Source organism: Phocoena sinus, chromosome 1 (assembly GCF_008692025.1).
Source record: "Phocoena sinus isolate mPhoSin1 chromosome 1, mPhoSin1.pri, whole genome shotgun sequence".
Lineage (NCBI taxonomy): Eukaryota > Metazoa > Chordata > Mammalia > Artiodactyla > Phocoenidae > Phocoena > Phocoena sinus.
The window spans coordinates 81,776,971-81,791,940 of NC_045763.1; the positions used below are offsets into that span (position 1 = coordinate 81,776,971).

Here is a 14,970-nt window from a genome sequence, read left to right on the forward strand (position 1 = left end):
TCTGTGTTATACACAAAGAAAATGGGTTTGTGCATATTTATTTTGCGGTCAGAGACCACACACCTAATGGCTACTTACGATATTTACATTGCTCCTGGTACTATGGGGAGCGTGGGGAGGCGGTCTCAGAGCTGAGACCAAAGCTCAGTCCACACAAAGAAGGACTGCAGATCCTGCTCTCTCGTGCAAGAGAGACCAGACTCTCCATCCACAGAAGAGGGCATGTGAATGGTATCTGTTTTCTGTGAATGCCTGTCGATGCCATCCAAATATCACTAACAGCAAAATCCAAATTTAATACACTGTGGACTCTGGTATTATTTCAATGAAATAAGCCTTTTAAAAAGCCTTGCAAAATTTTAGGGTCATTATATCCTTATGCTAAGGATCACTTTGGGAGGGTTTCAAACACTTACCAAGAAAAGTCTGGAGATGCCAATTGCAAGTCTCTCTGTCTTCAGATGCCAAACCAGGGGCTGTGGGGAGTTGAGCAGGAACACGACAGGCTTGTGGTGAATGTAGACTGAGGAGATGGGATTCAGGTGCAGAGTGACCTAGGAAGAAACAAAGAGAAGTCTTAGCACTGGCTTTCCATTAAAATCACTTAGCACAGAATCTGGAATTCTTTTTCACAGCTCACCATTAACAGAAACAAGCTATAAGCTAGTTCAGATTCTGTGGATTCGATATATTAGGTTGAACTAGATGATACTGCCAATATTTGATCATTTTTTAACTACAAAATATAGCTATATCGTGTGGTTCAACCCACATTAATCTCAACCAAAACATGAATCAGCTCCTAGTAATGGCAGAATACAAATAAACAGAACACTTCTTTTTTTTCAAAGTTGGCAAAGGCAAAATAAAGGTTACCTTCCCTAGGGACTACCTTATCCTTCAAGCCAAATGACCAAGTTCAAACTTGGAGTACAGAATCAATCACCTGGGGGCATGTCATCCCTCTGGATCACCAAAGAAATGACTTTGTTCTCTTCCAGGTAAACTCCAACCTCCCTCTATAAAGTTAAGTGAGTTCTGCCAAAGAAAAGTGCCGAAAGCAAGGGAAAGGGGCTGCCAAGGGGAGCTGCCAGTGCTTTCATCATCCCAGCTATTAGCTCGAAGGGATTTTCCAAAGAAATGAAGCATAGAGAACACACAGAATAAAAACTAATTGTACACAGTCCCAATCCAAAAAAAGAAAAAAACGGGGAAGAAAACCAGGAGTCTGCATAGGAAAACTGTGGCCAGTTTTGATAACAGATCAAGGACTACTGGAGGTTACATTGTCATCATTAGCATCATCCAAAAGCACCTGTGAGGATATCTGGACACAGTGGGTTCAGCAACACCCTCCCAGAGCACATCACCCAAGATCAGTCAACACAAACGCAGAAAAGCAATAGGATGAATAAAGAAATACTGAACAGATGCTTTCATATCAGCATGTCTCACACTGGCTTTCTGTACAGAGGGGTGAGGCAAGACCCAAGAATCACGTATTTAAACAAACTGAACTCCCCAAAGAGCACCACAGAGTGATAAGAGAGGGAAAGAACAAGAAAGGACTTTAGCTAAAAAGACACAGACTGACTGATACACTGGGAGTAATCGTACATCTCAGCCATAATCCTTATGAGGATTAAATGGTCTAGGTCTATGATCTGAATCTATACAGTTATCAGGGGTAGAGCACTCAAAGCTGGAATACTTTACTTGATATCTTCCCAGTGGCTGCTGACTCACTCTGATCTCAATGTATCTCTGCCTTTCATTGTAGAGACTGCTTATGACACCAGTGTCACTTACTACAGTGTACTCTCAAGTCACTGATAATAAGGCACTAAACTTAACTTTCTATATCCACGCCTTAGCGCACGATAGGCACTCAGTAAATGCCAACTGGATGTTTGTCTCTACTTTTCAAGGCCACAAGAGTACTTTATTCTATGAATAATTAGCACTGTGGTATATAATAGCATCTCATTCACTTGCTACTGAGTGTATGTGTCTTAATTTTCAAAATACACTGCAAATACTCAGTAGGCAAAGATACGTCTTACGTTTAATGCTCTGCTTGATATAGAGTAGATAATTTTTTAATGATGGATTTATCACAACAAATTCATAAATTTATGTTACCTAAGAAGCTTTTTTAAAATCTGATTAATAGGCTCAAAGGAATTTAGTTAGCTAATTTACCAAAAAGTGAAAAGATACATGAGCGAGACTCCAACTGTCATGAGCTAGGAGTCATTTTAATACTGGCATAAGCAAAGCACTAAAAGCAGAGTACTAATGAACAATTTGATGTCAGCTACAGCAAATTAACATGTTCTTTTATTGTACAGAATCTACCTCACAGCATTTTGGAGATGCTGTCCACATCTAGAAGTAATGAGACTGATCGCCACTATAAACAGGAGAGGCTGTAGAAACAGAGCAGGGGCAGAGATTCATACTGCAGCATTAACTAGACAGAGAGAGGCACACTACAGAAAGCACACACTCTGGAGAGTGAAGAAAGGAGAGATGAAATCATTACTTGTCCAAGAGTACTTGAAAATTGCAAAGAAACACTCTGTCACTTATAGTATGTGAAAAGTTTCCAGATTTATTCATTCCAAAACTGTTTATTGAGCACAAGAAGAGCAATGTATACCCACAGAGGGCACATCAACTCTTTTTTGGATGATTTTCTTTGCAGCCCTCAGGCATATGATTCTTCTTGGAGCTCACAGATAAAATAGTAATAAATATATATCTCAAATGAACAAGAATTTTTTAAAAAAAACCTTAGGAAATGAAAAGAAAAATATGTATGAGACACATATTGGTGCTCAAGTCCAAAATTTTCCAGATGGTCAAAAGTGTTGAGGCCTGGCTCATACCATCAAGGAAAGATTTCTAGGAGCCATGGCTCTCTGAGCTTTCCTGGAATCGGTTCCCTCTTCAATATGTGGCAGTGTCTGGCCAAGATGAATCCCCGACTCTGGCACATGGGGCCCAGGCAAAGCCCCAAAAACCATTTGGCAAAGAAGAATTGACACGACGATTGGGAAATTAAAAGAAAAATACTCAATACTTTTTTAAAAAGATCATTTGGCAGGAACAGAGAGTCCTCCAAGCACCTGCTCACCTAATCCCTCAGCAACCTTCCTCCACTTGAATAAATCTTACTGAAGGGAAACTAGAGGACAACCAAAAACAACCAACAAAAGAACGAAGGTAGAAAAGCTCTCAGAAATGTGGGGAGAACATACCCGTAACAGCTCTTAAAGAATTCCTGGCTAGGGTGCCTAATTTCTCTCAGAGTGAAAAACAGAAGAAGGGGTGGGGGGGGGGGTGGGGAAGAAGAGAAGAAGAGGAAGAAAAAGAAGTAAAAAATAAAGAAAATCCTCTTTAGAACCAATTACAGATCAGGATAGACTATAGTTACAAAGGTAAGAGCATTCTGCTAAAGTTTTCTCCCCCTGGGTAAACTGTCCAGTGATCATGGTCTGAAGACCAGAGGTGAGACAGACTGTAGCAAAGAAATAGCCCATGGAGAAGTGATATAAATAGTATTCAGTAATTTCCAACTTGGAAATCCAAACAATAGTTTAAAGAGTTGACTCTCAACCCTATGTCAAATTTACACATGAAAATAAGGGCCATCACTTAGTCCATGGACAAAACTGAACCCACATAGCTGATGGCTTCTTTCTTAACCTTTGGGAGTCATAGAGCACTTGAGAACTTAAGGCAAGTTATGAACGCCACACCCCAAACACACCAAAAAACCCCATATGCACATAAAACTTGCTGACCACGTCAGGGAAACACATCCATTGAAGGGCCCATAAACCCAAGGTTAAGTAACCATTAACCCAGGTTAAAGAATCCATTATAGAAGAGTAGGAAAATTCTAATGACAGAATCAGAAACAAAACTACTCCCTGTAATTAAACTAGAAATTACACCTCTAGTCTTAAGATATCATCCCCTCAGGGAAAGAACATAATAGATGACAACTCAGAACTAAAAAATTTTCACATGCAGTTTCTGGGGTTCCAGTGACTTCTTGAAACCATACTTTGACCATACAGTGGTCCATAAAGTCCTGTCCAAGAATTCCAGCTTTAATCACGTTTGTCTCAAACAGTGCTGAATGTTCAGTCTTCCTAATGTCATGAGAAAATACAAGTAAATGTGATCTGTCACATCCCAGATGTAGACACTGTTCCTCATGCACTGCTGACCCCTCCCCCAAATAAAGAAAAGCTAATTGGTCTAATCTGTTCCATGACATCGATTTATATTAGGTCTTCTGAGGCTATCTGTGTACTCCAATAAACTACTAGATGCAATTAATGTAGTTCTCCTATTTTACAGAGAAATCCAAAGTAAATCTTTTTTGAGTACTCTTCTGGGGAATCTGAACACAGTTGTAACAAAAGTCAAGGCCGACTCTCAGGTGCATAAAGCCTCTGAGTGGCAAGACAACCTTCCTATCTCCCATTTAGGAAGCATGTCCCTGTCCACATTATCACCAGAAAACAACAGGGAGAGTTTTCTCTGGACCCTTGTTTGGGTGAAGACTCTCAGCTCTCCAAAGGTTATCTTTGATTAGCAAAAACTATACATTGTAGCAAACTTGGTAAATCACTTTATCTAAATGAATTACGTACTTTCTTACAGAAAAGAAAAGAAAAAAAACCCACCCTACTTTCTTGATGGAAAGATGCCATATGAAAATTGTTTTGAATTTCCCAGGATTCGTGGTAGAGATGCAAGATATTTCTACCACAGTGACTTCAAAATTTTCTTATTAGTTAGATCCCCTACTCCTGGGGTTTGTTAAAATAAGCAAAAGAAAAGCGAGTGGAACAACTGATACGAGAGTCTAACAGTTGTCTAATTTTGCTAACGTGTCAGTGAAGTTCCAGCTCAACATTTCTGATTCTTGTAAGAGCCCCTATGGACCCATGAAACGGTGAAGTCATCCAAAACACTACCAGAGGGACTCCTGTTCTCTAAAACCAGACCAAATATTGCTCTGAGATGGATGATCCAATAATCAGTTTACATGAAGACAGATAAGAGAAGCACTCCAGCACTGTGTCTATAAACAAGACCCATAAACTCCCACCCTGGTGTGTGTATAGTCATATCTATGCCCTCTTCAGAGGTAAGCAGACATCCATTTAGCAACAGCGTTCGCAGTAACTGAAAACATCCTAAATCTGGGTCCCATAGCACTCATAATTTACACAGCCGAACAGTGAGACATGAACCTACTTCAGGACACTAGGGTAACCACAGCAGAAGCCAAATTTCACTTACACGTAGGCAAAAGGACTTTTAGGAACTCAAATCTGGCCCAGATGCATCTGAAATACACAACCAATTGCCGGGAGTGGGGAAGAGTAGTTAGTTGCTTTGCAGTGTTTTAAAGTATATTCCAGTCTGAGGAACCCCTACAGCTGACATTTTATTTACCACTGCTTGTCTTTTGCCATCTGGGAATTGGTATAAAAAGATTCCCTTAAAATATTCTTAGAGCGGTGGATTCGGAACTTTAAAAAATTTCCTTATGATTTTATTTTTACATTTCTCTGAATTTCTAGAACATCAGTTAGCATCAAATTCAAGGAAGCTCAGCCCCCCTAAGTTGTCTCTACGCTACCCGGGAAGTCAGCTGACCATTCACCCTGGTCTCAGCAGCATTAAGGTCAAAGACTTCACTGCTATGACAAATGATATCAAGTTCCTGCCCAATGGTTTTTTCTTGAAACACTTAACATGATGAGAGCAACAAAGCCGGTCAATTCCAAAACTAATTCCTCCTCCCCTCAACAAGGACAGGATTCAGGATTCCCTGGGAACCTCTGAAAATAATCTAATAAAACCATAAAATAGGGGGAAAAAGCCCTAAAATGAAAGACTGAAATATAACGCAGAAATAAGTCTGCCCTCTCTGCTCTGTATTTTGAATGCCCTGGAAAAATGCTCAGAACTAAATTTGGGTTGGGGGTTGAGGGACAAGAGCTCATATAAACAGAAGAGTATTTCTGAAACTACAGGTCATGACCCTCTAAAGGAGTCCTGGGAGAGTTGCAAGGGGATTCCAGGGACCCTGGCCCTGCCTTCCCAGAGTAGCCCACTGCTCAGTCACTATGGGGAAGGGAGGCTGAGAAAGGGGAGACCCCAGGTGTGGGTATGTTCTGAGGTACAGATGCTGCTAATGGCAAGTCTGGGAACACCGACAAGCACTTTCCCATTGTCCTGGAGCATTAAGCATCTGCCATCTGAAAACGGGACTGTGTGTGTCAGTAACACACCACGGCCCTTCAGGACGGTAGCCTGCAGCACCCTCCCGCCAGCCGCAGGACTGACATGTGTGTCCAGCTCAAAATGCAGCCTCCAGGGAAATCTTCCCTGTCCTGCAGGCAGACTTGGGTCCAGCGCCGCTCCCACAGACCACACTCCCGTTTCTACCTTCACACGGCACGGCAATGATCTGGTCAGATGTTTGCCGTTGACTCCCCACCTTACATTGTGAAATCCTCAGGGCATTCTTCAAGGGCAGAAACTAAGTCACACTCATTTCTGCATCCTTGGTCCTAGCACGGGGCTAGACCTCGAGTAAGCAGGCAACAAGTTTTCTGAAAGATGAATAAAAGGAAGCACCAATAACAGTTATTTATGAAATGTGACTCAAGTAATGGTTACAGAGTCATATGGTTGCACTTCCCTGGCCATAAAGTGATGGGGGGATGCATCTAGCAAAGAGAACATTAACTTCACTATGCAGTTCTACTTGAACTTTAAAACACAGTTAAGAAAAGCAAACAGATTCCAACTCGTGCTTCCAAAACAAATGGTAGGGGCTGCCTGGAACGTGTGTCAGACAGAATTCGGAGGCCACGCCCAGGCTTTGTGAGAATAACTGCCCTGATTATCATCCTCTGTTGTGTGTATAGGCCAGGGCAGAGCACCACCTATGCCATTTAGGGGAATCACACTAGGCAAACAAAGAAAACAGAATGTTTTTATTTATTATCTTTTACAGTTATGCAAATACAAATATGTGAAACGTGAAGAAAACTTTGGAGCATGTTTACCTTCTCAGGGGTAGATAACAAAGATAAAATTTTGACCAAATATTCTACTATCTTTTACAGGCACAGAATTTTAAATGATTTTCATTCAGGCAATGAAGTGTGTTAGAAACTGAACTTCTAGACAAATTGAAGGAACTCAATATTGGCAAATTGACCAATGTGAAAAAAAAAAGTTTGCTTTTATTTTTTCATATGCCTTTGTCACACTTAACAGATCGATTCCAAACACTTTATTATTGTTTCGAACACTAACAGAAGCTCCATATAATATGTACCGCGTCAATTTATTTCCTCTCAATGTCTACTTTTTTTTTTTTTTTTTTTTTTTATTTATTTATTTATTTATTTATTTATTGCGGTACGCGGGCCTCTCACTGTTGTGGCCTCTCCCGTTGCGGAGCACAGGCTCCGGACGCTCAGGCTCAGCGGCCATGGCTCACGGACCCAGCCGCTCCGCGGCATGTGGGATCTTCCTGGACCGGGGCACGAACCCGTGTCCCCTGCATCGGCAGGCGGACTCTCAACCCCTGCGCCACCAGGGAAGCCCCTCAATGTCTACTTTTTACAATGGGCTTGAAATTGTTTTTGCTACCTGTTTAGTGAGCCAGTCCTTTGACATGTATATGTCTATAATAATAGGATGTCAGGATGGCCTGCTTGTCAGTACTACGGTAAACAGAACTGTGTAATAAAGAGAATCATGGGGTGACAAGTAGAAGCTAATTTAAAAGGTAGGCATAGCAAGAACCCAATTCCCACATGATCTGAGTACTGGATTAATCATTTCCATCTGCCAGTTGTAGTTACGGATCTCAATAAAGGTTGCTGCCTGTGCACCATCTTACAGTTAGCAAATACACCAGTGTTCGTGTAGTGATTAAATTTAATTTGATGCTCTAAGCATCAAAAGATGGCATTTGGATTCCCCTGGGCTAGTACATTAACCTTTAGCTGGTAAGGAATTCTGAATGGGCACACAGTGTTAGCTTTCTAGAACAAAAGAGAAACCTGGAGAGGAGTAATTACTGAGATAGGGATGTTCAAAAACACTACACTTGGAATTGTTGTTGTTAGTAGGAATAGTGGTGCCAACAGTAGTGACAGCCATCACCTCCCAAAGAAAGACAATAAGCAGATCCCTGGGTCCATCTACTGGATTAAGACTCGCGACTCTCACCAAGAGACGCTTTGCATAATTATCTAGTTATTCCCATTTTAAAGATGAAGAAATTGGTGCTTAGAGATAAATAATTTATCCAAAGGTATATGGCTAGAAAGTGGCAATGCTAAGAATAGAATGAACGTCTCTCATTCATAAGAATATTCATATTCTATTCCTAAGAACAGAATGAATGTCTGACTTTTCCTTTCTCCCTACCTTCCCATTCCACTCTTAATCTTGGGTGTTGGCCATAGGGCATAGGGGTTGATGGGGAGCTGCTCTACAGGAGTAAGAGGCAGGAACTATTTTGCTTCTGGAAAAGAGGGAAAGACAAAGAAGAAAGGAAGGGGACTGAGTTGTAAGCAAGACGACAGGAGGCCAGCACAAGCCGAGAGGTCAGTGAAACTCCACAGGGATGGGTCAACAAGTATTTTTATGAATAGTGATGTCTACAGGGCAGCTAAAGTTGTCTGAATTGCTTTGATGTGAGCTCCCCTCTATCTCCTCTACAAAAACTATAACAATGCTTACTGTTCTCATGAACGAAGGCACTATGGAACTCAAGATAGTGTTGGTTGCATTTCAAATCCAAGTGAATCAAGTGTATCTCAGCCATGTAACATCTAGAGTTATAAACCCAGGAAGTGGAGAGGGCCACAAGAATGCTAAGGCTCTGGCAATCTGCAGAAATATACCCTCCTCTGGATTTCTTCATGCCACGGAATTAGCAGAGCTGTGAGCCAATCATTCCTTGAGCTCCAGGGCCTCCCAGTTGATATGTGGATTAGACCAAGTCACTCTCTAAGGAAACTAAATTCTGATTACAGTTGAATTGGGAATAATGTGAAGTCTGATTTCCTTTGAAAGCTCTAACCAAAACAACTCCTGAAGTTCACAGTACCAGTCCCCTAAGAGTATTCTGGTCTCATCCAGCCAGGTTATAATTTTAAGTGGAAATGTTTTTAGAGGAACTATAGTTTCAACATTACATGGCCTATCTGGAGAAAGGGAGAACAAATAATCCAGAGGTCAAAGGTGGGAGAACATGTTATCTGTCTGTGTTTTGGGAACATTTTTCCTGAAAAAGCATTATTTTCTTTCATCAAATGTTCTATTATCTCTTAGAGGCACAGAATTTTAAATGCGTTTAATTCAGGCAATGAACTGTGCCAGAACAGCCTAATGAACAACAGAGCAAATGCAGTTTGCAGCGTTTACATTAGAGTTCAGTACTGTTGCCTGTTTTCCTCCTCAGAATCAGTTCTCCCTAAGCCCTGCAATGAGTTTTCAGGGTAAGAGCTATGATCACAGAAAGCAGAGGGAAAGTTGCCAAAATATGCCTACAGAACTTGGCATGCTGTAAGTGATAAGCGTCTAAGATGGGATCATATCTTCCCAGAGCCAGTACTGAAGGGTTTAAATGCCCTATTTTCTTCAGGCAGCATTAAAGGTAGTTCAATACATTTGTTCTAACTGGAAAGGGACAAAGCTACAGTAAAGAGGTGGATACCTGGTGACAAATTCATTATAGTTACATTATACCCTTAAAAACCTTTCAGCACTTAATCAATAACCTGAAGGAAAAAGGAAAATAAAACGTAAAAAAAAAGAAAGAAGCAAAAGACTAAGTTGTAAGAAGTCTGAACAACATTCCTTATTTAGATCAAGAATGAACCTCTTGACATTTATGTACAAGTAAATCAGAATTGAGTGTCATAGCAGGGACGAGGAATAGATTTCACCTCAGAATGAAACAAGTGCAAATTCTAACACAAACCAGGACTTCCCTGGTGGTACAGTGGTTAAGAATCCGCCTGCCAATGCAGGGTACACGTGTTCGAGCCCTGGTCTGGGAAGATCCCACATGCTGTGGAGCAACTAAGCCTGTGCACCACAACTCCTGAGTCTGTGCTCTAGAGCCCACAAGCCACAACTACTGAGCCCACGTGCCACACTACTGAAGCCCACGCGCCTAGAGCCTGTGCTCTGCAACAAGAGAAGCCACCGCAATGAGAAGCTTGCACACCACAATGAAGAGTAGACCCCGCTCGCCACAACTAGAGAAAGCCCGCACAGCAACAAAGACCCAACGCAGGCAATCAATCAATCAGTCAATCAATAAAATTCAAACACAAACCATTTGATTTTCAAGTCATATAACTTATACACAGTCGTTCGTTTCCCAATAATGAAGATACTGTAATTCTGTCAACACCATACACATAGTCAGCAAATTTAAATCCTGGTGAATCAAGTCATAATGCTGGGAATTAGAGAATGTGCAGAGCAACGGAAAGGGGAACAATATCAGTTCATTTCTAAGTGAATAATTAAAACTTCTTTCCCTATTTGACATTACAAAATATGAGGTTCTGCCTTAATATTCGTAAATATTAATTGTCTTAACTTTTTATAGTCTCTTTTTTATACGTAAAATGACTTATAAAAAAGCTCATAATCTCTGAATTTTACTCAGTATGTTAAACGTGGAGGGCACAGCTGGAGCTCTTGTATTTAAACAGAGTTTGGAAGTACTACAAAGGCTTAGTTTCCCATGCAAATAGAGAAAAGTACAAGCTACTCTTCCATAATTCATCTCTAAAGAAATGTTCTAATCCTGACCAAAGTCTGGAAGGTCCTAAAAGATATCAAAATCAGATAGCTTAAGCTCTATTTCATAATTCAGGGAAGACCCAAATGCCTATTAAGTCAACAGCCACTAGTCTTCTACTTCTCAATTGCAGCAAAACTACTAGAGTCTACCATTCTGTCTTTGACTCGTCCTTTGAAAATACCATTAATAAGAAGTAAATTGAGCCAAAATGGGAAAAGCAGAAGGGGTGGGGGTGTTGCATTACAAAACATGCAGGCTTAGATTATAAATTTAAATATTCCCAAATTACCAGGATCTTGTAGATAATAATGAAGATTCTCTGCCATTCATGATATTTGGCCAGAAGTAAGAAATCTGACTCACAATGACAAATCTCTCTATAAAAATATGATCTGAAATAAGCAAAATGTGGTATATCCATACAATGGAATATTATTCGACAATAAAAAGAGTACAGCACCGACACATACTACAACATAGATGAACCTTGAAAATGTTATGTGAAGTGAAAAAAGCCACACAAAACGCCACATGTTGTATGATTACATGTATATGAAATGTCCAGAGCAGGCAAATCCACGGAGACAGAGAGTAGTTTCCAGGGCTGGGACTGACTGCTATTTGGTATGGAGTTTGTTTTTGGAGGGACGAAAATGTCCTGGAACAAAACAGTGGTGATGGTTGCACTACCTTGCGAATCTACAAATGTCACTGAACTGTACGCTTTAAAATGGCTAAAATGGTAAATATTACGTGTTTTTTACCACACACCCCAAAAAATGTGATTTGAACTTTCATACAGGATGAACCTGACCAAGTCTTGAGTTTCAAATCTTATCTAGAAAGAGCTTCATGTGACAGTACGAGGAACTCAGAGTATCTTAGAAGTCTGAAGGGTCACATCAATGCTCAGGCTTTCAGATCTAAGGTGATCAAAGCTAAGGCACACACTAAGCTAGCTTAGGACAGTAACTATGTTTCCTGTGCATGTTTTTCATTTATTCAAACAACATAAATTAAGTCCTATGATGCGCCAGGCACCATGCCAATTACCGGCAACAGAAACATGAATAAGACGCAACCTATCATTCCCCAGTGTGCTCACCACAGTCAAGAGGAAGACAGACACGTGAAGAGATGGTGAGAATACAACACCAAGGCTGAGATATGTCCAGGGTGTGTGGGGAGAGAAGACGTCAAGGATCGGGAGAGGCAATAGAAGCTTGGCTGGGCAGGGCTCCCAAGCAGGACAAATCAGACCTAAACTTCTCTGAAAGAAACAGGCAAAATCTATCAACGTGATCAATTTTCTTGTTTCTTCCAATCCTTCTCAATTTTCTGAATGACTTGGATTGGCTGGATGAGCACTTGCCAGAGATATTTTAGAAACAAAATTCACAAACAAGGAATAAATAAAATAAATAAATAAACTGAACTGGATGACCACAAAGACCCCTTCTGATCCTAGAATCTAGGGATTCCATGATTTCATTACTGAATACTTTTCTTAAGACTTTCAGAATCACTTCACCCACTTCCTATTTCATTTACTCTCTATAGAAGTTTGCTAAATTTGTTTTTTAAAGTCCATATATTTAGTAAGCAATACAGTAAAATACTTGAGAGTACTTCTCAACAGTAATTATTTCAAAAGAAAATGATACTAGGATAAAGCAAACCTATTAGGGAAGTGATGACAGTTCTTTAGGATCTCATAAAGAGTTCAGAATACTTTCCTGGTAGGTTCAGGTCACATCTGTCCATGTCTTGGTATATTTGAGTCTGTGGGAGCTTGCTGTCTCTTGCTTTTAAGCCCAGATTCTAAAATTAGAACTAGCTTTGAACAAGCCATTATTCTTCATAAGATATTAAATTAAATCTCCTCTAACCTTAAAAGAGATTAAGAGCAATCACATAGGATAGTTGAGAAGGTTAAATAATTTACATTATGACAAATATAATTCTTTGTGAACTCTAACGTGTGAAGGAAATGTTATTATTCTCTGAAAGAAAGATGATGAAAAGTTAAATTTTTCAGACCCATTCTCGAGGGATAATATTCTAAAATAACTGTTTTTAAAATAGAGAAACCTGATAAAGTCACCATCAGATTCCACATTCTTAAGCAAACAAACATTTCAACCAGAGTTAACAAGTAGCTAAACTCTACGATTTTTGTTTCTTTTTTCTATTAATTATCCACTTACTATGGAAGGTTCCCAGTCAGCCCTGAGAAATAAAGCATGATGTGCAAAGTAGGTTATCATCCCTTTTAGAACAGTGGATGACCAGATGTTTCATGGGGAGGGGGTGTCTGACATTAGCCTCAAACTAAACTAAAGAATGCCTTTGCATCTAACAGACTACCTTTATGGCTTAAAATGAGACCCATAAAGTGAAATATGGCTAATCAGCAAAGCATAATGATTGAGAGCATTGACACTTGCACCAAACTCCCTGTGTTCAATTCCAGCTCCATTAGTTCCTTAGCTGTATGACCTTGGGCAAATTGCTTGACCTCTCTGTGCTGCTATTTCTTCACCTAAAAAAACAGAATAGTACCTACTTTTTAGAGTTATTACGAGGAATAAATAAGTTAATACTTGTAAAGCACTAGTAACATGCTTGCCCCATAGTTAAAAATCATGCATTAGTTTCAGACAGGCATCATGGGAACTTCTTCCTATAAAGATGGATCTCCCAGGCCTTCTCAAACCCTTTCCTTCCTGTAAAGTGCTCTCCATTGTTACCCTGGAACCCACTCCTGCCAGTGCTGTTTACAAATTGGACATCCTGCTCTTCTGTGGTTTGGAAATCCTCAAGAGCAAACTATATGGAACTATATGTAAACTCATCAAATGAGACCTCTCAATTCTGTTTAGAAAGAGGTAGAGGTATGTACTAACATACTGAATTTAATTACAGTTTCATATTTTCACCTGGGATCAATTTTGTTCACCTCACGGAAAAATACCACACTCTTTAAGAAGGCTTCAAGCCATCAGTGCCCTAGAAGGCAGAAGGAAGCTCTTCCCAGTGGATGCTCCTGACCTACGTCCAGATGACCTTCTTATTGCATCTAGCATCTGCTGCCTTGTATTAAGTTAAGATGCACATTATCTGAGGGGAGGGAGTGGGACTTGTCTTCTTACCATCTGAGAGCCTAGTCTAATACCTGGCACTTAGAAGGCACTACATAATAGTTAATGATGAATGAATAAACAAATGAATGAATCAATAAACACATTTTAGAGCATAATTTAATTTCTTCCAAGATCTACATTTTCTTCCAAGTTGGCCAGTATCTCCTGTAATCCAATCCTTTGGGTCATTCTGCCTTCCTTCCTAAATTACAGACAGTTTGACCTACTGGTTAAGAGCTCTGACCTACTGGTCAGAGTCAGTTGGACTCTCAGCTCTCCACTTACCAGCCTTAGGACCTTGAGCATGTTAAGACTCTATGGGCATCAGTTTCATCCACTGTAACATGGGGATAATACTTGTGCTTATTCCATCAAATGTCAAAGGATTAAACATGCCATATGCGTAAAACACTTAGAACAGTGACTGGCACATATAGTAAGTACTCTTTCTTTTTTTTTTTTTTAAATTTATTATTTATTTATTTTTGGCTGCGTTGGGTCATTATTGCTGCATGAGGGCTTTCTCTAGTTGTGGTGCACAGGCTTCTCACTGTGGTGGCTTCTCTTGCTGCGGAGCATGGGCTCTAGGCGCGCGGGCTCAGTAGTTGTGGCTGTGGGCTCAAGAACGCAGGCTCAGTAGCTGGGGCACACGGGCTTAGTTGCTCCGCAGGATGTGGGATCTTCCTGGACCAGGGCTCGAACCCGTGTCCCCTGCATTGGCAGGAGGATTCTTAACCACTCCACCACCAGGGAAATCCCAGTAAATGCTCTTTAAGTGTTCACTATTATTACTTCTACCCTCTAAAACCATGGCAATTTTTCTCCATTCCCTTGGTTCCTATGGAAGGAAGGTTTTGCCTTTATTGTTCCCCACTGAAGTTTAGAGTCAAAACATTTTTTCTCACTGCTCCCTAAACATCAAACTGCTGGCATCCTTAGACTCAG

General features: G+C 40.4%; 1 protein-coding gene across 4 annotated transcripts in view; it reads right to left on the reverse strand.

Moving 5' to 3' along the window:
• Window positions 1-14,970, reverse strand: part of TGFBR3 (transforming growth factor beta receptor 3) — a 208,531-nt gene that overhangs the window by 75,184 nt on the left and 118,377 nt on the right. For all 4 annotated transcript variants that reach the window (XM_032648927.1, XM_032648917.1, XM_032648923.1 and 1 more), the window contains exon 4: window positions 417-554. In XM_032648927.1, the coding sequence (XP_032504818.1) occupies window positions 417-554 (138 nt within the window). The remainder of the gene's footprint in view (window positions 1-416; window positions 555-14,970) is intronic.